Here is a 23,988-nt window from a genome sequence, read left to right on the forward strand (position 1 = left end):
TGTACTTCATATTTCTCCAAATATTTACACAGCAAGAGAGAAATTTGTCCGTAAACGGTTCTTATTTTATAATTTAAGTGCAAACAAGTTCACGGGTTGCTATATATGGTAATATGATATTGAATGTCAAGATAGAATTTGTGAAATCTGGACACGGCTTATGAATACGAACATTGCACAATGTCACATGTTCATGTGTCTCGTGATCAATGTTCTACATTTTAACCCAGTACACACACCAACAATAGCCACCATTACTCTTTCATGCAAATTACATGTACGCTCGCCCGAAGAAAATCGTATGATCTGTTTGGTAGTTCGCCGATATAAAAAGTTCTACAACCTGCACCTAAATAGGATAAACACAACATTAACATAATCTTAATTATTTAAAGTCTACCTAATATGCATGCACGTCCAAAAATATTTTATGGGAGAAAAATGATTGGCGTGAGGGAGCACGAGGGAGGACTGGTTTATGGAGGTTGATGAATGATTTTTACAAGACCATTAAGATTTCTACCTTCCTTCCATAGAATAATTGATGATTGATGGACAGACTGATGGAGATGCTCCCAATACCCTAATATTTCCAGTCAAAATTTAAGAAGGCATATCAAAACTTAACGCTGAACTAATTAGGAGTATGGAACAAAGTTTTCTATGCATGGAAAGACAGATGGACACACTGATATCATTATACCCCCAAACTTCACTAGAGACGGAAAAAACACCATTGCATATGATTTTACATATCGCTGAAATCCTTAACCGTAATCTAATAATTATACATAAAGTGATGTTTAAAAACACCTTACCATTGCTCACTATGAATGCCTATGTAAATTTTATAGATCTCAACATTTAATTCTACATACATGATTTTATTTGAACAAGATAAAGTAAAGTAATAGAAATCAAAGCAAGCATATATCTCAAGCATTATGTTAATACCCCTAATTTAAACACTATATTTATTTGTGTAGCATGCAGCAAAATTTCTTCACTGGTTATAATTAGGTAGTCAGGATTGGTTTGTGTAAACAGCTGAATTTCATTTGCATCTAGATTTCCTGAACTTTCCACTTCAAATCCATTCAAAGCCATGAAAATATTTCTCCACTTCACAATAGTAAATCTGAATCCGAATCTACATCAACAGCTTTACAGAGACATATATATTGCATTAAAATTCCTGAAGCAACGAGATCCAAAAGGGTTCTTGTAATTGGCATCCACAATTTTTTATTTGTACTGTTTTCATTTGTTCTATCTTTTCTCTGATATAATGGATTGATAGTCTTGTCAACAGTAAATGCATCTTTCGGTTACTATTGAGTGCCCTTTTAAAGTTAGGTTATCTACCCTCTCAAAGTTAGATTATCTGCCCTCTCAAAGTTAGGTTATCTGCCCTCTCAAAGTTAGGTTATCTACCCTTTCAAAGTTAGGTTATCTGCCCTTTCAAAGTTAGGTTATCTGCCCTCTCAAAGTTAGGTTATCTGCCTTCTCAAAGTTAGGTTATCTGCCCTTTCAAAGTTAGGTTATCTGCCCTTTCAAAGTTAGGTTACTGCCCTTTCAAAGTTAGGTTATCTGCCCTTTCAATGTTAGGTTATCCATTACTTCTTGAGAAATAATGATAACAAACTTTAACAGTCAACACCCTGAATGCAAGATAAAAGATGCCTTCTTGGTGGCCATCTTAATTTTCAAATCAGTCTCAAAATGAAGAACCAAAGGGAACTTGCATATTTAATTTGAGAAAATGCAGTTGAGTACTTTTTGAGATATACAATGTAGCATTAACAATCTGAACTGTCAAAATCCAGGATGTCTTCCTGATGGCTATCTCGTTTTTCCAATCTGTCTCAAAATGAAACATACTACTGCACAACTATCCTCCATTTCAAAGGGGCCCTACAATTCAAATCTGAAAATGATCTGTTCTGTACCTCATTAGAAATAGCCATAACAAACTTTAACTTTTGAATAAAGGATGGCTATATATATAGCTACCTGGTGGCCATCTTGCTCTTTTATTCGTCTCAAAATGAAAACAGGAACAACTACATACAGTTCAAGGGCGACCTACACATGAAAATTGAGCAAGATCTGTCAACTATTTAATGAGAAATAGCAATAATTTCCTGATGACTAGCGATAACAAGAATTGTTTATTTGCAGATGATGGATGCCCAAGGATGAAAGGCGATTTGATTACCCCAGCATCTGGTGATGATGGGCTAAAAAATCGAGGAAGTCATTGTTCACCTGTGTATGTCTAAAATCACTCTGACGCAAACAATGTTCTTCATTTTTCAAACCCAGTATACTAAACTAAAAACATGTGTACATGAAGATATACAAAATATTGTTCCAATAACATGTCAGCCTTTTAGTATTACATAAGGAAAAATCTGATACTCTAAAACAGCCTACTAAAAGTGAAAGCATGACATGTCAGCCTTTTAGTATTACATAAGGAAGAATTTGATACTCTAAAACAGCCTACTAAAAGTGAAAGCATGACATGTCAGCCTTTTAGTATTTCTGAATTCTAAGGGAGATCAATCTGATAGGATTGTGTGCCCTTCTCATGGGGATATACAGTAGATAATCTCTAACAGTATCAATACAGTATTGTAATGTACCATTAAATGTCCTTACCTAGACACACAATCAATGACCTACCTTAGTTATTAGCTTACAGTGTCTACAGTCCCCTACCCATTAGTCATATAGTGTGAGGACGTCGGTGTACAGGGTCTATAGTCCCCTACTTTTTAGTGTGAGGATGTAGGTTGTGTGTAAGGATGGTTTTAGCTGTGTCACCTCCACTCATTACCAACATATACCTAACAGGATGTTTTACCACCTCTGAACCTTTAATTGTCTGGTCATGCACCTCTTAATAACCTACCTGTGTCAACGTAATGCAAAACAGAGAGAATAATCAATATGTTTCGGGTAACCACATCCTGTAATACATAAGCAAATGCTGTTTTATGGATGTACATACAAAAATTTAAATATATCTTTTAACTTTTTCCTTACATAAGTGCATTCTACTTGTATACATTATAGATACGATACTTATTAACGGTTTTAAAGGTTTATACATGTATAAGTACTACAGATGAAATATATATTACACTTTTTATGGCCCCATGTAAAAACTTCATGTCAATAATGCTTATGTACAACTGAACAGTATTTTACATGAAAAACAAGAGGCCCACAGGGCCTGTATCGCTCACCTGAATATTTAAGCAGTCATAGCAAAATATTCTCATCAAATATTATATTGCACTACAAATATTTCCCTCGCAAACTTTGTCGACTCCATCTGTTGAAACTACCAGCCAAATTTATCATAAGATTCTATGCTTTTTTATTCTACTTCAGAAGTTGCTGGACATATTTTTCCCTGTGACCTTGTAAGTAGGTCAGTGTCATTTTCCTTCTCAAATTGGTTAGCTCTATTCCAAAACGCTACGAGCCAAATCTTATGAATTCATTCCTTTTAGTTCTTAAGAACAAATACTTTAAAATGTTGTTGACCTCTAAAGTAGGTTGAGGTCATTTTCATTCGCAAACTTTGGTGAGCTCTATCCCAGGAAGTCACCAGCCAAATATTATAATATTTTGCCTTTCGATTATTCAGAAGTCATTTGATGTTTTTGACATATTTGACCCCTGTGACATTGAAAGAAGGTCAAGGTCATTTTTTCAAACTTTGCCGGGCTCTATCTCAGGAAGCAACCAGCCAAATATGAAGATTCCTTCAGGCAGACGTGCTAAAAACCCTACTTTTTTAATTACTATGGATTTTTTACAACATAGTAAAATGTAAAATGCCATAACTAATGTAAGTTTCATCATTCAGAGACAACAGTTAATTTTTCCGAAAATTTCAGTGTACAAGCAGATTATTGTCACTGAGTTTTTATTTATTTGATGACAGAAAAAAAATCCTGATTTTTTCATCATAGTCAATATTTGTTCACATGAGTTGAATTAATTCTCAATTACGGTATTATAACCTGCTCGCTGCGAGGCTTGTAGATCTTGATCAAGACCATTCTTGGAATATCAACTCACTTGAATGGTTCCTAACCAATCAGCACTCCTTAGATATCCTCTACACTTTCACTAGTATACTAATATTATCATCCATTTTTTTCACTATTCTATATAACTCTCATGAAATATACAAATGAACATTGGAAAAAGGGCACCAATTGATTATTATACCGTTCACTGACTTACATTTTCCTTTATATGTGGAAAAATCAAAATTTGAACTACTAGTAGCAGTGTTGATTGCTAAGTTTTGAAACAGTTCGGTGACTTAAAAAGAATATCTGGTCAAAGGTTCACATGCTATTATGTTGACCTATACATGTTTTTTTTAAATATAGCCATTTCAGAATAACAAGCTACTTTTGCCAGCAGTTAGCTTTTAACCTTTTCACCCCTAGGTAACATGAGTAGACTCTACCATATACATTCAACTGGATGAGTCTATTATGGTCTACAGTGATGATTTTTAGGGTTAATGAGAACACTGCCTGCAGTAGGTTTCTAAATTGTCATATTAGTGCTTTATTGTTGCTGGATTCCGTAGTGAAAGAATGTGAATATGCCATGGAAGAGGACAAACATACACATAGGATAGTTCGCACAGAGACATATTAAGCCATGTATAGTATACACATCTCTGGTTAGCATCAATTTTTATAAGCTTGATTATGCAACATATAAAAAATATCTGCTGTTTGGCCCAACATTATGGCCGTTATAAAAACTTGTTGGTTGCCACCACTTAGGGTCTCATATTCTAGACTACAGCAAATTAGGCCATAAAATATTTCTGTATTAGTCTGCTTTGAGTCGTAAATACTGGTATTCTTAAACTTGGGTTATCCCTGACTTTCTGTATTTCTAAGCATTATATTATCAACCTGTATTTGCTGTATTGTATGCTGTATTCAAACAGTATCATATTTTGAAGCAATCTCATTTCATTTTGATGTTTCAAATTCAATCTAATTATAATCAGACCTTTCAAGACTGCTTCATTACCCACCCTCAGCGTAAGTTAACTAAGGAAGCGGTCTTCAGAGGACTGATCTTAATTAGATTGTGTAATTATTAAGCTAATAACAGCACACAAATCCTCTGTAATGAGTACATTACCAGACAGATCTACTTTCAAGTCCAAGGGTTCAGAGTTTTACCTTGCTTTCACATGTACGTGTACAGTCAAAATATACATCTTATTTGTTCAGCAACATGAAAGGTGACAGTATTAGACTTAAAATGGCTACGTTATACCAACAAATATGTATTATATATTATAAGCAAACTAAGTCTGGAACTATCTGTTTTGATTATTCAACCTCTTATCTTAGTAAAAAAAAATCTTTACAATCTAGTGCAAATCTTAGAACAGCTGAGTCTCCAAACATCTGTTTTGATATCTTCTGGTTATTAATTGACATGTTATTGTAGGATCAAGTGTACTTATCATTTATAAACAAACATCTTTATTGATACCATAAGTACATATAAGCAGTTATTAACAGAATGAGAAAGTTTCTCACTTTAAAATTACTCTTTGAATGCTTAAATGGAAATACACTTAAGAAAGAATGTACCTGATACTGTAACATACATCTTTAGTCACTTCACTTATTCTTTATCAGTAATAACTCGATGCCAAATCATACTCGGGCAATATGACTTATGATGACTAAAGGTAGACCACACTTAACACTTCCGCAGTATGGAATGTACATCATCAACCCACCACTATCCCTGGCTTACTATAACAGAGACCTGAGTTAGCTTGCTTACTGGTATATACAGGATACAGGATATATGTCAAGATACCTGTTATGCTTAATATTGCAGGAAGTGCATGACATATACAGCTAAGAGGATTAGCTAAATCCCTACCAACCATTTATCGTATCAAATTTTACATGTATGTGTAGTGGTACGTACAGTACATGTATGTGTAGTGGGACGTACAGTACATGTATGTGTAGCGGTACGTACAGTACATGTTTGTGTAGTGGTACGTACAGTACATTTATGTGTAGTGGTACGTACAGTACATGAATGTGGAGTGGTACGTAAAGTTCATGTATGTGTAGTGGTACGTACTGTACATGTATGTGTAGTGGTACGTACAGGACATGTATGTGTAGTGGTACGTAGAGTACATGTATGTGTAGTGGTACGTATAGTACATGTATGTGTAGTGGTACGTACAGTACATGTATGTGTAGTGGTACGTACAGTACATGTAAAGGCCAATGGGTGACAATTTAAACAGAAAGGACTTTAAAGGATCTGTGTAACACTGCCACAAACTTTAACTAAGAACAGGACACTTTTTTTTCAGCAATAGTTTTAAGAAACCTTATCTGAAAATAAGACCTTACTTTGTGGGACTTTTATAACAAATATAATAAAGATGAAATGAACAAAATGTAATCAACAACAGTGTTCTGAACATCAACAAAGTTATAAATAGCAGCTGGGCTAAACCGGGTTTAATACACTGAACTTTATATTGATATACATGTACTACCGCTCTAACCGATTGAGCTAACTGGTCAATGAAAGTTCTCCTGGCATGGCCCAACTGTGCTACAGTTGCATCCAAACAGAAGTTAAAGGGAGATAATTACTGTACATATGACAACCCCAGCACAGTGGGACAGGAATCCCTTACTGGGATATAATAGTCTATATCGACAGGTCCTTGTCATCATGTGACAAGCCTCAGGATCTGTACATTACTTGACAGACCAACACCAGGACAGAAGTATTAGCTTAGCTATATGTACACAGGCCTTAAACAAATGAAGCCACTAGACTCTCCATTTCAAATCCACAAATGATGTGTAGGTCATAGCAGTTTTGAGAAACATGATTCCAAATGCATGAAGACCAAGAAACTCCATTGTATTCTATTTTATATTCCATTCCAGCACAAAAGAATGGTCAAACTCTTTCACTGAATTATTTTTCCCCAAATGTTTGTGGAAGGTTTAATACTTGTTTGATATTGAAAAATAAACAGAATGCTATATACAACAGTGAATAGTGAAATTATGCCGAAAATCAGTTGGAACCCATCTTTAATAAATTCAGAAAGGTAATTTACAGAATGAATTTTTAGGTAAATGAACATCACAGATCTAATATATGAAAACTTAAAACGCAATATATAATATATACAGTCCATAGAAACTGTTTGATTTATAACTATACAGATTAAACCTACATGCATCTTGAAAGAAAATTGAACGTATTAAAACTACAAAATATATTTCTACCATTGATATTTAAATAGTAATAAAATTTAAAAATAACAACCAGCATACCTACTTGTTTTGCCACCAAACGACCCTCAAATAACAGTCGGGAAGTTAACATTTAACTTTGAAAAGCCACGGTCTATCAACCCTGATCTAACATTATATTCAATACCCCAGGCACATGTTTAATTGTAGGGTTGATCTAACATTATATTCAATACCCCAGGCACATGTTTAATTGTAAACATCTGCACTCAACTGTTACGACCAAAACACACTGTTTTATTTATAGCCATCAAGGCTTCAGGGGATAACACGATTCACAGTTTTGTAAATACATATTGTGTACAACTGCTGACTTGTTCATGTAAAATTGAAGTACCAGTATCAATATTTCTGAGATCAGGGTGCATCAAATAACCGACTTGTATGCAATTATATATACTCAGTGTTTGTTTTGAGGTCACACCCATTTCAAATTTATGAAAAGAAACTTGTAATACATGGAGGATTTTAGAGGTCATCATTTATGTTATATGATATAAGAAGCAGGTTCATACAAAATATGTTTTACTTTACATATAGTTTACACATAGGTGCCAATCTCTTAAACCTCCAATGAGGGAGAAATCCCTCATTCCACATTTCCAATGAGGGGGAAAGTACATGAATCATGACAAACTGCTTTGATCAATTTATTTTTCCCTTTTTATGCATCAAAATAATGGGCTATGCATGCAAGGTAAATTTTGACGCACCCTGATTTCAGAAATATTGATACAGGTACTCCAGTTTTAATGAAATAGACATTTAAGAACAGACTCGATAAACACTGGATTGATCAGGGAATTATGTATAATTACTGAGCTAACATAATGTGTTAAACATGTGATGTCCATATCCGAAATTTCTTGTATGTGTACATGAATATATTAATATATTTAGAAAAAATATGTTTGGAGAGGATCATATAGATCCTGTTTCGGAAAATAAACTAAACTAAAGTAATAACTCCAAAAGTATCCATCTGATTCAGACACACCCGTTATCATCATTACACACACCCGAAGGTATATTTATTGAAATCCAATTTTAATATAAAGCATGCAATGTAGAATAATTAGATACGAAGGGTTTGTAATCCTCTAGGTACAATAAAAGGGTCATTATTCTGTAACTCATTATCAGATCAATGTATCTGACACCAAGTTTCAAAGTAAGTGTATCGGAAATATCACACTTATTAATGGGACAAGTTTGTAATGCATGCTCCAACTACACAAACAGCAATATTTCTATGGTTATGAACTTTTAATGCACATCTGTAATTACCTTTTTGATAAATCCTTAACAAGGAAATCAAAGGGAAATTGAGAAAAATTGCTCAGAAAAAATTGATTGCTCTGTGAAAAGTATACAATTGACGAAAACGAAATGTTTCCTTGATAAATATTATTGCGGAAATGATTGTTTCACTTGTTCTTGTCTGACTGAAAGTTCTTGTGAGTAGGAATTCAAATACATGGTCGTAAATATGCTTTTATAGCAATGTAACTGTTTAAATTGAATATGTTAATCTCCAGTCATGATTTTAGTTAAATTAAATTAAAAACATAATTTTGTTTACATATTTTACACAATGGGCAATAACTCTGTAAATGATTATTGGATCAATATTTATAACATGATCAAATGGTGGTAAATTGTATCTAGATTCTAAAGAAGAATAGAAACTGAGCATATTTCATGTTAAAGGCTCATAACATAATTATGTACATTGATTGTTTGAACTTTTCCCTAAGTAGCCTGCTTACCTCTGTTGAAAATTGATTACCGCAAGTGTATTATTTACCCAACATGATTTTCAGTCATGAAAAAAAACATCCGAATAAACATATCAATCCGTAAAATGCATTACTTATGTAAATATATGTACAGTGACTCATTGTTAAGCAGCCTCCAAGTCTGGATAAAGAGTAACTGCAGGATTGACTGTGAAATTAGTTTTAATAGAACTTTTCCCCATGAACACTGTAGTACATAGCATGACAATTGCAACTAAACTGATGGTGACCTGCAGATTATCAAGACAGGACTCAATTTTTCAAGACGGGCTTCCATAAATATAACCAGATACAAAAATACTCCTTCAGGGAGTTCATGTATAATTATTAAAACAATTATGTTATCAGATTACAATTTTCAGCCCCCTTGCCTTCGTCATGTAAAATCATTTCTCGTTTAAAGTGGTGTCCATCTTGCCACTTCAAATATCCAGTTATCTGTTGTCCTTGCGAGGTCATTGTAATTATGAGTGCATTCTATATTGACGGCTATCATTTCGTAGTCATTGTAGTTAGTGTTATTCTGATTAATCAATTCAATCGATAATCAGTCGTTTTACCTCCGACTATGATTAATTGATCATGATTTTCTATGGTCGATCATGGTTTGATGATAACATTAAAAACTGATATATAAATGAGCTGTTTTAATTAAAAGTTTTACCTGAAACTTCATTCAAACATCATTTCTATGTATAGCTATGGGTATTTGAAGAGTATCAACCATATTTTACCCATTTTGATGAAAGCTTCTCTATAACAATTTCATTTCATTTTATGATTGATCAGTAATTAATCATCGACCATTCAGGATATAATGATGATTATTCAGAAATTCTAAAGTGATTCACAACACTATATTGTAGCTAAAAGCAATATATTGATCGCTTGACAAACAAAAAAAATGCCAACTTATTAAAAAAACTTTCATCCAAAGGACTTGCATTGTCTTCAAATGCAATGGCACGCACTCTTAACCAGTGTTTGGCTTTTTTTACAAAGCATGTGCTTAATTTTACAGCAGATAATTTGGATGTAGTAGTTATTTTTCTTTCGAAAATAAGCTTCAATTTTCACCAGAGAGATGACACTTGGGGAGGCCGGTGCATGTTATTAAGAGTATACATCGGCTGTGTATTACCAAGGCACATGATCAAGGCACAAACTAAATCAATGGGGCACAGGTACAGCTGTCAAGACAGGACTTCAAATACACACAACAATTAAAATATCTTAATGGTTAGGGAACAAGCTACACAGCGCTAACTTACAATAAAATCCCCTAAAACAGTGTATATCCTTGCCCACATACAATCCTTTTCTCTGCAACTTAACTTATATATATTAATTTTGATGAATGAAATTTTAACAATTTTCCCCAGTATGCAAAGGTACTGGTAGGTAGGCTATGAAAAAAACAGTAGTTGCATTGTATCGCCTGTCACTGTACATGTGAATAGCAAGTATTCAAAATCTCAGACACATGTATAAATTGACGTCTGCATTACTTCAGATTTTTTTGATTTTATTTAGTAGGACTTATATGGCAGTACGTTAAATGTAAATGTGGAATAAAGTACATATATATTAATTATTGTCCGCGAACTGGGTCACAACTCATGTTCTATGTATTGAAATATTCATACAGTAACCTCGGTCTGATGAGTTCAATCAACATCACTGTTCGATGTGGAAAACAAAATTATAAGCTTGACAGAAACACACACCATAAATATAGCAAGCCTACTGTACCTTAGTTGTCTTTTCCAGTTGTCAAGCAATCAGACTCTCCATTTCAAATCCACAAATGATAAGTTCGTGACTGCAGTTCTTGCGTAACACTTGTACGTTCTATTTTTTAACCCCAGATTCTTGAACGGGTATACAGGTATCATCAACTTCCGGTTAGGAACGGAAACTGTCAGTAACACGTGCACGCAGTGTTGTGTAAACACACAATTTATCCGATCGGTTTCATTTGTGTTTGAAACAGACGCAAAATATATTTTTAATATCAGAATGATAAAAGGGTTTAACACGGTTTGGAAACTATATTTAGATATGAAAAAAGACGATTCACTTGGGACTATTTCTTTTGGTAAACAGGCGTATTGCACCTAATTAACATATTACCGGTGTAGATTGGAAAATGATACCAAAAAATGTAACCGGGGCCTAGACTACAATGCAGAATTAGTAGCAAGCCTTTTCAGCGATTCAGAAATCAAAATATATTGTTGCGAGGGTAAATTGTCGATATATAGCAAGATCTTATGGTTTTATAACGTAGATCTCTGATATAAAACAGTAATTTGTGTATGTGCCAAGAAATAGGCCTACATATATCACGTGCTTAGTACATGTGTACCTAGGTGCAGGTAGTGCTTAGTACACGCGAACCAGGTAGAGTACGTACCTGTGACGCTAGTCAAGCATCGTTGAGTCTATCACCATGAAAAGGGTTGTATTCAATGACATCACGGATTCAGATACCGTTGTGACATCTGAGGTGTCAGTTCGTCCTAGTAAAAATTATAAATGTCGACGACATTTTTTCTAATTCTATAAAATTACACGAGTGTTATGAAATGAGTTTAAATCGAAGCCACATAAAAATAATTAACACCTGTCCCTGTTAATCCTCGTACCCACCTTTTTCCCAAACTATTCGTCAGGCAGTGGGAAAGGTGTGTCATTTTTAGACAAAACTCTATTTTAAATTGCGTTAAAATTCACTCTGATCTATATTTAATAGTCGCTGTTAACTTAATTTATACTGTAAACTTAAGCAGAAATCGCCTCGCTCTGCACCGTTGGTGAAAATAGTGTGCTATTGCGGCTTAGACTAGGAATTTGTCTAGATATATCCGCTCATCTTAGATTGAAATAAATGAATTGACACCATTTCTTAGAAATGAATGTGCCCTTCCTCTCTGCCAATTTGAAATATAACCACAAACACACAAAATCCCCACATGTCTTGATAATAGTAAATATTATTTACTATTATCACTACTTTGAAAAAATTCACTTATAAAAACAAAAGTTACTGCATTTTAGTAAATAATATTTACCTTCATTAAAAAAAATACATATATATTTGCATTTAAAAACTGATATAATTAATGGCCTACAAATAATAATATAACACCATAAAAATCGTGGGAAATATCAAATAACAAAGTGAAAAACGAACTTTTTTGGAGAAAAAATTATTCATTTGTATACATGTAGGTGTAGCAGAATACCACACGTGACGTCATTTTTAATCATAATGCAATTACCACCTGTTACAAGCTAGAATAAAATAAAGGAAGAGTCTCATATACGCACTTAAGGATGAACGCTTCTGAGGTTTCAATCACGTTCAAGTCTCGTTTTGATCTCTTGTAAGTTGTTTTTTTATAATATTTAACAAATTATGATAATTTTAATAGCAAACAAGCATCTTAAAGATGACTCAAAAATATAGATGTCTGTTGACATTTCTGTATACTGTTTGAAAGGCCAAAATTTCACCTTTTTGACACTAGATGATTGATCACATAACTCGTCATTGTGTCGCCAATTTTTAATTGTAGCAAGTTCATGTTTGCTGTACAACTTTATAATGTTCAATATATTGAAAACAATATGCAACAAATTGGAAAATAATACATTTTTGGTATTATTTTTTTATTTATTTTTTAAATATTTAGTGTAACTGAAGCACTTTTGATTTTTGACCCCGAAATGGTGAAAAATAGCACAAATAATAATGGGACAAAAAAAGAAGCACGTGGACCCCCTGTTTTTATGGCTGTTTTAGAAAGAGACACATTTAGTCAAATATTTTAAAAAGTTTAATAGCAGAACTTTTTTATATCAAGCGCTAAATATGCAAAAAATGATGAAAAAATGAGTATATGGTTATTAATAATAAGGGGTATGGGTAACTTAAATTGCTTTTCTCAGTCAAAAGAATAAGGTAAAGAAATTTTACATCCATATTGAAAAGAAAATACTATTTTTGTCAATTCTGCAAACATTCATACATATCCGATAACACACTTGGAAGATATTGTATGAATTTGTCTTGCAAATGGTAAATCCACAAAATTTACTTAAAGTCATATATAATGTCGAATTGGTATCTTTGACCGATCATAGCACAAAAACGAGCACACGGACATAGACTTTTTTTTGCATTTTCTGCTATGTCATTAACTCCCTTTTCCAAATATGCATTTAAGAAAAAAAGTTTAATACAGGAATTTTTCGACTTCTCAGAAATGTACATCCTTAATTGATATATTTCTAATAATGAAAAATGTATTTTTTCAACTGTTGGTGTAATCCAAGGGGCACAACCCCGTCGACTTTGTATTAACCGCCCAGAATGGCCTGCAATGCTGACTGTAGAAAACTAGAAGTACTGCTATATATGCGTCATGAAAAAGGGCGGGACAGTATTGGCATCTTGAATCTACACATGTACAGATGGAAATAAACACACATATATATAAAGGCAAACGTAGATACAATCACAGGGGCCTAAGAATTTGTTACAGAAGCTGTGTTTGGTGTTCAGAGTAACCGAGGTGTCGCATGTTGACCGACAGTTGATCTAAAACTCGCTAAACGTCTATTATTATACACTATCTTTATATTACATGAAGGGGAAATATAATATCATGTCGCCCCCATGCGTGTAAGTTTCCCCGATAATATTTCCCTTATTCGGAGCCTCTCTAGAAAAGATGAGCACCTTCAAGAGCAGGCCGTTAGACTCAACACTGGCAAACTCCGAATATGTCCTATACCATTAGAACAGTTAAAACAGAACGTGATCAAACATCGATTTTTACAAGGGGTCAACAATTTTTGATAGAAAACTATCAGCCGTAACACGTTACCAATAGAATTTACATGAAGTAAATAAAGGACTGTATTTTTTCAATACATGTATAATCGATATATGTTTACGAGAGAAAAAAAAATAAAAAAAACATTACAAAAAGTAACCGTGAATCATTATACTGAAGATGGGTGTCAGTTGGCTTTTAATATTTTAAAGCACACTTGCAACACTTTTCTTTAAAGCAAATACAAAACGTCAAATGAATGCTAAACAGTCAGATATATACGATGCCACAATATGATGCCACAATATACGATGCCACACATATGCCACACGAGGCGCCTAAGAGTAAGATATACGAACCAACTATCAAGTACGATATACGAGACGACTAATACTCATGACGAATCAGGCATCTAACAAGTATGAGAAATGAGGCGACACGAACATGAATAAGCAAGATAGATGAGGCGACAAACAAGCACGACATACTAGGCTACCAACAAGTAAAATGTGTGACGCGACCAATAAGTACGGTAAATGGGTCGAACAACAAGTACGACAAATATGGCGACCAACAAGTACGATAAACGGGGCGACCAACAAGTACGATCAACGGGGCGACCAACAAGTACCATAAACGGGGCGACCAACAAGAACGACAAATGAGGCGACCAACAAGTACAATAAACGGGGCGACCAACAAGTACGATAAACGAGGCGACCAACAACTATGATCAACGGTGCGACCAACATGTACGATAAACGAGGCGACCAACAAGTACGATCAACGGGGCGACCAACAAGTACGATAAACGGGGCGAACAACAAGTACGATAAACGGGGCGACCAACAAGTACGATAAACGGGGCGAACAACAAGTACGATCAACGGGGCGACAAACAAGTACGATAAACGGGGCGACCAACAAGTATGATAAACGGGGCGAACAACAAGTACAATAAACGGGGCGACCAACAAGTACGATAAACGGGGCAACCAACAAGTACGATAAACGGGGCGACCAACAAGTACGATAAACGGGGCGAACAACATGTTTGATAAACGGGGTGATTAACATGTATGATAAACGAGGCGACCAACAAGTACGATAAACGGGGCGAACAACAAGTACGATCAACGGGGCGACAAACAAGTACGATAAAAGGGGCGACCAACAAGTACGATAAACGAGGCGACCAACAACTATGATCAACGGTGCGACCAACATGTACGATAAACGGGGCGAACAACAAGTACGATCAACGGGGCGACAAACAAGTACGATAAACGGGGCGACCAACAAGTATGATAAACGGGGCGAACAACAAGTACAATAAACGGGGCGACCAACAAGTACGATAAACGGGGCAACCAACAAGTACGATAAACGGGGCGACAAACAAGTACGATAAACGGGGCGAACAACATGTTTGATAAACGGGGTGATTAACATGTATGATAAACGGGGCGACCAACAAGTACGATAAACGGGGATACCAACAAGTATGATAAAAGGGGCGACCAACAAGTACGACAAATGAGGCGACCAACAAGTACGACAAATGAGGCGACCAACAAGTACGAAAAATGGGGCGACCAACAAGTATGATAAACAGGCGACCTGAATAATATATGACGAAAGAATAAGATAAATGAGGCGACCAACAAGAAAGATTTATGAGGCGACCAACAGGTACACTATACGAGGCGTTCAACAATTAAGATAAATACACTGACTAACTACTACGATACAGATGTATCAAAAGCTTAAGGTATGTGAATTGTAAACGTGTCAAACACCGAGTATATATGTAAAATACTGTTCTGATTTTGACCTATGTATTTGGCATAACTACAAATATGTCCTTGCATGGTTTGAAACTTAGGATATCCGTATCCTATAACACGTACCTCTGGTCTGGTTTGGCAAGAACAATAAACCTTGCAATATACGGTAAATCGCACATACATGTATACTTTGTCACATTTAAGTATACTTGGTATACATGCCATTAAGATATCGATACATGTTTTTATACTGCCAGATGTTAGTTTATCGCCTCTATTCAGATAATTGTGTTCAATCTTATCTCCTAAAGTCAGTGTCAATTAGCACGCGGAAATACGAGGCCTGGTTAAACTTTGATTCATAGATACAACCAGGTGATATCAACCGCCCTCCTTCAACCTTTCTTTGTTCCTATGGAATCAACCGTACCGGAAGTACTTTGTTTCAAGAATATCCCTAGTTTTACAGTATTGATACAGTACCGGTATAATACCGTAGATATATCACTAGTTATACAGTATTGGTACAGTACCGGTATTATACCTTATATATACCACTAGTTATACAGTATTGGTACAGTACCGGTTTTATACCGTAGTCATACCACTAGTTATACAGTATTGGTACAGTACGGGTATTATACGGTAGACATATCACTAGTTATACAGTATTGGTACAGTACGGGTTTTATACCGTAGTCATACCACTAGTTATACAGTATTGGTACAGTACCGGTTTTATACCGTAGTCATACCACTAGTTATACAGTATTGGTACAGTACCGGTTTTATACCGTAGTCATACCACTAGTTATACAGTATTGGTACAGTACCGGTTTTATACCGTAGTCATACCACTAGTTATACAGTATTGGTACAGTACCGGTTTTATACCGTAGTCATACCACTAGTTATACAGTATTGGTACAGTACCGGTTTTATACCGTAGTCATACCACTAGTTATACAGTATTGGTACAGTACCGGTTTTATACCGTAGTCATACCACTAGTTATACAGTATTGGTACAGTACCGGTTTTATACCGTAGTCATACCACTAGTTATACAGTATTGGTACAGTACCGGTTTTATACCGTAGTCATACCACTAGTTATACAGTATTGGTACAGTACCGGTTTTATACCGTAGTCATACCACTAGTTATACAGTATTGGTACAGTACCGGTTTTATACCGTAGTCATACCACTAGTTATACAGTATTGGTACAGTACCGGTTTTATACCGTAGTCATACCACTAGTTATACAGTATTGGTACAGTACCGGTTTTATACCGTAGTCATACCACTAGTTATACAGTATTGGTACAGTACCGGTTTTATACCGTAGTCATACCACTAGTTATACAGTATTGGTACAGTACCGGTTTTATACCGTAGTCATACCACTAGTTATACAGTATTGGTACAGTACCGGTTTTATACCGTAGTCATACCACTAGTTATACAGTATTGGTACAGTACCGGTTTTATACCGTAGTCATACCACTAGTTATACAGTATTGGTACAGTACCGGTTTTATACCGTAGTCATACCACTAGTTATACAGTATTGGTACAGTACCGGTTTTATACCGTAGTCATACCACTAGTTATACAGTATTGGTACAGTACCGGTTTTATACCGTAGTCATACCACTAGTTATACAGTATTGGTACAGTACCGGTTTTATACCGTAGTCATACCACTAGTTATACAGTATTGGTACAGTACCGGTTTTATACCGTAGTCATACCACTAGTTATACAGTATTGGTACAGTACCGGTTTTATACCGTAGTCATACCACTAGTTATACAGTATTGGTACAGTACCGGTTTTATACCGTAGTCATACCACTAGTTATACAGTATTGGTACAGTACCGGTTTTATACCGTAGTCATACCACTAGTTATACAGTATTGGTACAGTACCGGTTTTATACCGTAGTCATACCACTAGTTATACAGTATTGGTACAGTACCGGTTTTATACCGTAGTCATACCACTAGTTATACAGTATTGGTACAGTACCGGTTTTATACCGTAGTCATACCACTAGTTATACAGTATTGGTACAGTACCGGTTTTATACCGTAGTCATACCACTAGTTATACAGTATTGGTACAGTACCGGTTTTATACCGTAGTCATACCACTAGTTATACAGTATTGGTTAAGTACCGGTTTTATACCGTAGTCATACCACTAGTTATACAGTATTGGGACAGTACCGGTATTATACCGTAGTTATACCACTAGTTATACAGTATTGGTACAGTACCGGTATTATACCCTAGTCATACCACCAGTTATACAGTATTGGTACAGTACCAGTTTTATACCGTAGTCATACCACTAGTTATACAGTATTGGTACAGTACCGGTTTTATACCGTAGTCATACCACTAGTTATACAGTATTGGTACAGTACCGGTTTTATACCGTAGTCATACCACTAGTTATACAGTATTGGTACAGTACCGGTTTTATACCGTAGTCATACCACTAGTTATACAGTATTGGTACAGTACCGGTATTATACCGTAGTCATACCACTAGTTATACAGTATTGGTACAGTACGGGTTTTATACCGTAGTCATACCACTAGTTATACAGTATTGGTACAGTACCGGTTTTATACCGTAGTCATACCACTAGTTATACAGTATTGGTACAGTACGGGTTTTATACCGTAGTCATACCACTAGTTATACAGTATTGGTACAGTACCGGTTTTATACCGTAGTCATACCACTAGTTATACAGTATTGGTACAGTACCGGTTTTATACCGTAGTCATACCACTAGTTATACAGTATTGGTACAGTACCGGTTTTATACCGTAGTCATACCACTAGTTATACAGTATTGGTACAGTACCGGTTTTATACCGTAGTCATACCACTAGTTATACAGTATTGGTACAGTACCGGTTTTATACCGTAGTCATACCACTAGTTATACAGTATTGGTACAGTACCGGTTTTATACCGTAGTCATACCACTAGTTATACAGTATTGGTACAGTACCGGTTTTATACCGTAGTCATACCACTAGTTATACAGTATTGGTACAGTACCGGTTTTATACCGTAGTCATACCACTAGTTATACAGTATTGGTACAGTACCGGTTTTATACCGTAGTCATACCACTAGTTATACAGTATTGGTACAGTACCGGTTTTATACCGTAGTCATACCACTAGTTATACAGTATTGGTACAGTACCGGTATTATACCGTAGTCATACCACTAGTTATACAGTATTGGTACAGTACCGGTATTATACCGTAGTCATACCACTAGTTATACAGTATTGGTACAGTACCGGTATTATACCGTAGTCATACCACTAGTTATACAGTATTGGTACAGTACCGGTATTATACCGTAGTCATACCACTAGTTATACAGTATTGGTACAGTACCGGTATTATACCCTAGTCATACCACTAGTTATACAGTATTGGTACAGTACCGGTATTATACCGTAGTCATTTCACCAGTTATACAGTATTGGTACAGTACCGGTATAATACCGTAGTCATACCACTAGTTATACAGTATTGGTACAGTACCGGTATTATACCGTATATATCACTAGTTATACAGTGTTGGGACAGTACCGGTATTATACCGTAGTTATATCACTAGTTATACACAATAGGTGCATTGCTGTTATCATACGGAGTATACAACTTCAGTTATAAAACATCGGTACACCATCATTTATGATTGACTCTTGAAGTATTCATATTTATTGAACTGAATTGTCCGGAAAAGAGGATTTTAAGCCACCTATTCCTGTAAGAAAAATTATTGAAAAAAAACAAAAACAAAATTTGAATGTGTTTGAAAATCCTATTCCGCTTTATTGATACTACAGATGTAATGACATTACATATAGTGTCTATATGGGCAAAATAACCCGAATATAGCTTTTTAATTAACTAGCATTTTAATCATCATTTTAATGAAATCTTGTGTTTAAATGTATGTATATATGAGTTGGAATCGAGACTCTTCCATGTCCAAAGTTGAATGCTTTGTTCATCTTTTTCATTTAATCTATTTCAGTCATAATGCGAAAATATCTCCGATGACTGGTATACCTTTTAGTACATCTAACGAGGTGAAGTTGTCTGTGACGGCCTGGCCGTTAGGTTTACTTAAACTTGAAATATATTTAAACAATTTTGTCTAAATCCTTATCTCATAGTGTTATTCCCAGCGATAATTGACGACAGGCTGGTGTTAACTACACATTGTACATATATATCAACAAATACCTTCTGTATGTACTATAGAAAATTCAATTAGTTATACAATGCAAGAGTCAATCATTTACATCTTAGATACACGAAATTATACGTGCACTTTTCCAAATGCATTTTTGTCATATAATCGATATCTCGGCCTACACTCATCCGTACTGTACTTTTACACAGCGTCTGTCTCGCTAGACAAACAATGCCAAAAGCGAAGACAACGTTAATTTCGAAATATTGATGAAGATTTTGCAGTGACGCCCTGTAAGATTCAAATGAAATACAAATATCGAAATTAGAAAAGAGAATTGATTTCCTGTGCAGAACTGACAGTTATTCGATGCTATCTGAACGGATCAATGGCCGTTCGACAATAATATCTCCCGTGCCAGATTTTATACTGATTATTACGTCAATAAGGGCTTATCTGTCGTCCACTGGCCGTACATAGCATATCAAACGCATCTCCGGCCAATTCTCATGGAATTACGTTTAATTTCTATCCGTGTGTGATTGGGTTTTAGCCCACCGGAAATGAATCCACACGGGTAAAAAAGGAAGACCGTCTGCTAAGTGAATTACTTGTATTTTTACCTGGGCGTGTTAGTAGTTATATACTTGATAGCGACGAGAACACGAATCTGCATTTAGAAAACCATATAAATTTGTAAATCTCCATTGAATTCGTATCATGGTCGGAATGATATGCGTACATCACATCCGGTGTAGCGAAACATGTCACCATAAGTTGCAATATCCTGGTCAGAACAAGATGGCATATGAAATGGTCGCCAGCTTTCTTTGTCTGTTATACAGCGAAGCTGTCTGGTGATATATAACAATGTTGCGAGAAGTTTTGTAACCAAATTCGTTGTTTACACGATACAACTATCAAAAAGAATGCAGTCGACTGTTCATTTCATCTTAATTTTCACATAATGCTGAGTAGTGGCGGTCTCTTTTATGCTTGGTTTCTTAAAACGTCTATTTTGGTAGCCAGACAGAGTTCCTAAGTCAATAGCTTTTAGAACCCGAAAACTTTCGTCCCCCATGCGAATATCGTCCATATCGTCTTCATCATCGTCTTCGCCATCTTCGTCCTCCGTATCTGTCGTTTCATCCACACCATATTCGCCTCTGCCCACGTACAGACTCTGAGAGTCGGGATAAAACGAGGACATACCAAAACTCTTTGGTACCTTGGAACTGTTCCGGTTTGTGGCATCAAGTTCCCGATTAGCACTGAATTCCGCGAACCCGTCAAAACTAGCAAGGTCTGTTTCGGACACTAGGGATCGTCGGTCAGACTGAGAGGAAGTAAAACTGGTCGCGGTCGACGTGCTTCGACGAGAGCGCATGCCCGAAATACGAATACTGTTATTGTCAAGTATGTTGTACCTGGCATGTTTATTTGCCATGTTGTAATGCCCCGGCATAAGACGTTTCTTGAGACGGATTAGTTCGTTCGTAGACATGGGTTTTATTGGTCGAACTGGTTCATGCATCTTATTAGCCACGCCCTGTGCCCTAATGGCGGCCCTCTCGTTATCGTCCCAAAACACCGAGCTACTGACTATACTCCGGCCATCCTCATAACCGCTTGTTTCTTCGTCCACGAATTTGACCCGTTTAAGCCCCCTCATAGAATTATTAGTGCCACGGCTTTGAGCACTACTTAGACTAGATTTCATCCCGACGTCCTTGCCGAGGACGTTGTAGCCAGACACCACTATATCCTGTTGGTTCGCGGAGGGTGGCGGTCCAGTTTTTCTGTCGCTCCAATTAAGAATCTTCCTAGATATCCGTTTTTGAAGTTCCTCGAACTGACAGTCTATTTCCCGCATCACGTCTCGTTCATTTGTAAGAACTTGTTCCGATATTTTAAAAGCTGGAGTGTTCGTACTTATTCTTTTATTCTTTACAGAACTTCCGCCCATCATCTGTGACGTCATGGTAAGTGACCGACACTCTAGGGACATGGAAGGATCTACCTGTTGAAGGGTCGGTAGACTTTCTGTCTGTTCTTCTGGATATGTGAATCCTCCGCTACTAGGTTTGCTGTCCGACTTTTTACTACCCCCATTGATAGTAGATCCCAATGACAGTTTCTGTATATTCCTTGACAATATTGGGTTGTCTGCCGCTATACTGTTTTCTCTTACTGTCTTTTGTACCGGTGGCTTAAACGGAGCGGTTACCTTCACCTTTTCATTGTTAGTCAGTATCTGAGGAGAATCCTGCAACGCGCAAGACTTTCGTCTTTTCACCGGAAATATGGAGGGAAGTGATTTGGCACGGTACATACTGAGGTCATTTGACGAGTTAGGGCGGTGTTGGGGAGGCACACAATTTGTGACGTAGCTCCCATTAAAAGTGTCGGTTGATTCGTAAATGTCTACAGCATCACACTTCGCTATACTAGTCGTAATCCGTGTATCGTTACGTTTGTTCAGTGACACAAAACGCCGCCGCGGTGTCCATGACCTTGCTATCCTGACCTTGGCCGGACTATCTATCCACTCCTTGTCCGGACTCTCCTCCTTGCTCTCCTCGCTGATCTGATGAAGAGGCACGGATATTGAGATGTTCTCCGTTTTGGCCGCATGCGGTGGGGTATCCCCCACAGCGGTACGTGTACGGGACAAGGATATACTCCGCCTCCTCTGTTCGATTTCATCTTCATCTTCGTCGGGAGAAGGTTCGTCTGCAGAATTTTTATAAAACAGTGGTTTCTTTATAGAAAACTTCTGGGGAGCCTCTTTGAACACTTGCTGCTTAGGGATAGATATAGTCCTGTCCTTATTCAACACGAGGTTCGATAGAACGGCCATAGTGTTTGTGAACGGGTCTACAGCCGACTGAGATCTCTTTGGTGTAGTTGTATCTTCATACTCGTCATTAACTGCTGCCACTATATTTATCAGCGCTGCTTGACGTAGACTTTCGCGCATCTCCTTCATCCGCCGAAAGCTGTACCTTTCGGTGCGGCGACGGCGTCCCTCCCGGGACGAGTTAGTAGTAGGCCGTTGTATCTGGTTGTCTTCGTCAAAGCAAATTATATTGTCTTTGACTTCTCCCAGAGGCCGAGATTTCGAAGGGCTTCTTAATCCCGAAACCTCGGTCATTGTGCTGACGTTATCCGACAATCCGGCGTTGTCTGTCATGTGTAATGTAGATGAATGTTTAAAGGCTTAAAAGCCCACAGGAACGCGTCCACACAATGATACTACTCCTATCTACAACCGCTGGGCAGATTCAAATCTTCAAAAACACCAAACTAAATATTATGTCTATGAACGCTTTGAACGATCAAGCCTTTGTTTGGTGCGTTATGGCTATTTCTGTTGTTGTTATGTATCACGATGTCTTCATAATAATAAGATGTATGTTTTAGGTCCCAAGTCGACGTATCTCCACGGGACAGCGGCGCAGCCAGTCTGGAACAGCAGAGAGAGAAAAAAAACCACTGTCAAAACATAGAATTGATCACTGCATAGAACTAACAGGTTCACGGTGATAATACGATTAACGGGCTATACACTGACTATATAAAGTCTATTTTATGACGGCTGAGAGTCGTCATTAATGAAACAAATACACCCTACGTCAGTTGATTGAATGTGTGCATCCAGTTATGAATTCAATAACCGATATGAAGTAATAGATATGTATTTAATAGATCATATTTTGACACAGTTCAAAACACCTCACAGAAATCGGCTTGTTTGATTGCCCTGTTGTAATATTATATATGATATATCATTTGATTAGCAGATCTCATTACAAGTGTATCGTGGGGCGGGACGGGCAGGGGGGTCGGCGCTGGACAAGATATGGGACGGAGCGGAAAAGGGGGGTGGGTGTTGGCACCACAGACGGGGTTAAAGGCTAGACAGCAAGATGGAGGGG

At 36.5% G+C, this 23,988-nt stretch overlaps 2 protein-coding genes across 5 annotated transcripts in view; both read right to left on the bottom strand.

The window, feature by feature from the left end:
- LOC110442797 (ATP-binding cassette sub-family A member 7-like) overlaps positions 1-11,039 on the bottom strand; it is a 57,873-nt gene extending 46,834 nt beyond the window's left edge. For 2 of the 3 annotated variants that reach the window (XM_021486585.1, XM_021486583.1), the window contains exon 1: positions 10,928-11,039. The gene's annotated coding sequence lies outside the window, so the exon portion shown is untranslated. Of the gene's footprint in view, positions 1-2,688; positions 2,859-10,927 lie in introns of those variants that run through there. The other variant, XM_021486584.1, reaches the window with a different exon arrangement.
- Positions 11,040-19,664: 8,625 nt separating this feature from the next.
- LOC110442824 overlaps positions 19,665-23,988 on the bottom strand; it is a 13,608-nt gene continuing 9,284 nt past the window's right edge. For both annotated transcript variants that reach the window (XM_021486633.1, XM_021486634.1), the window contains one exon: positions 19,665-23,516. In XM_021486633.1, coding sequence (XP_021342308.1) covers positions 20,994-23,243 — 2,250 coding nt within the window. In that variant the 5' untranslated portion in view covers positions 23,244-23,516 and the 3' untranslated portion in view covers positions 19,665-20,993. The remainder of the gene's footprint in view (positions 23,517-23,988) is intronic.

Source organism: Mizuhopecten yessoensis, unplaced genomic scaffold, assembly GCF_002113885.1.
Source record: "Mizuhopecten yessoensis strain PY_sf001 unplaced genomic scaffold, ASM211388v2 scaffold716301, whole genome shotgun sequence".
Classification (NCBI taxonomy): domain Eukaryota; kingdom Metazoa; phylum Mollusca; class Bivalvia; order Pectinida; family Pectinidae; genus Mizuhopecten; species Mizuhopecten yessoensis.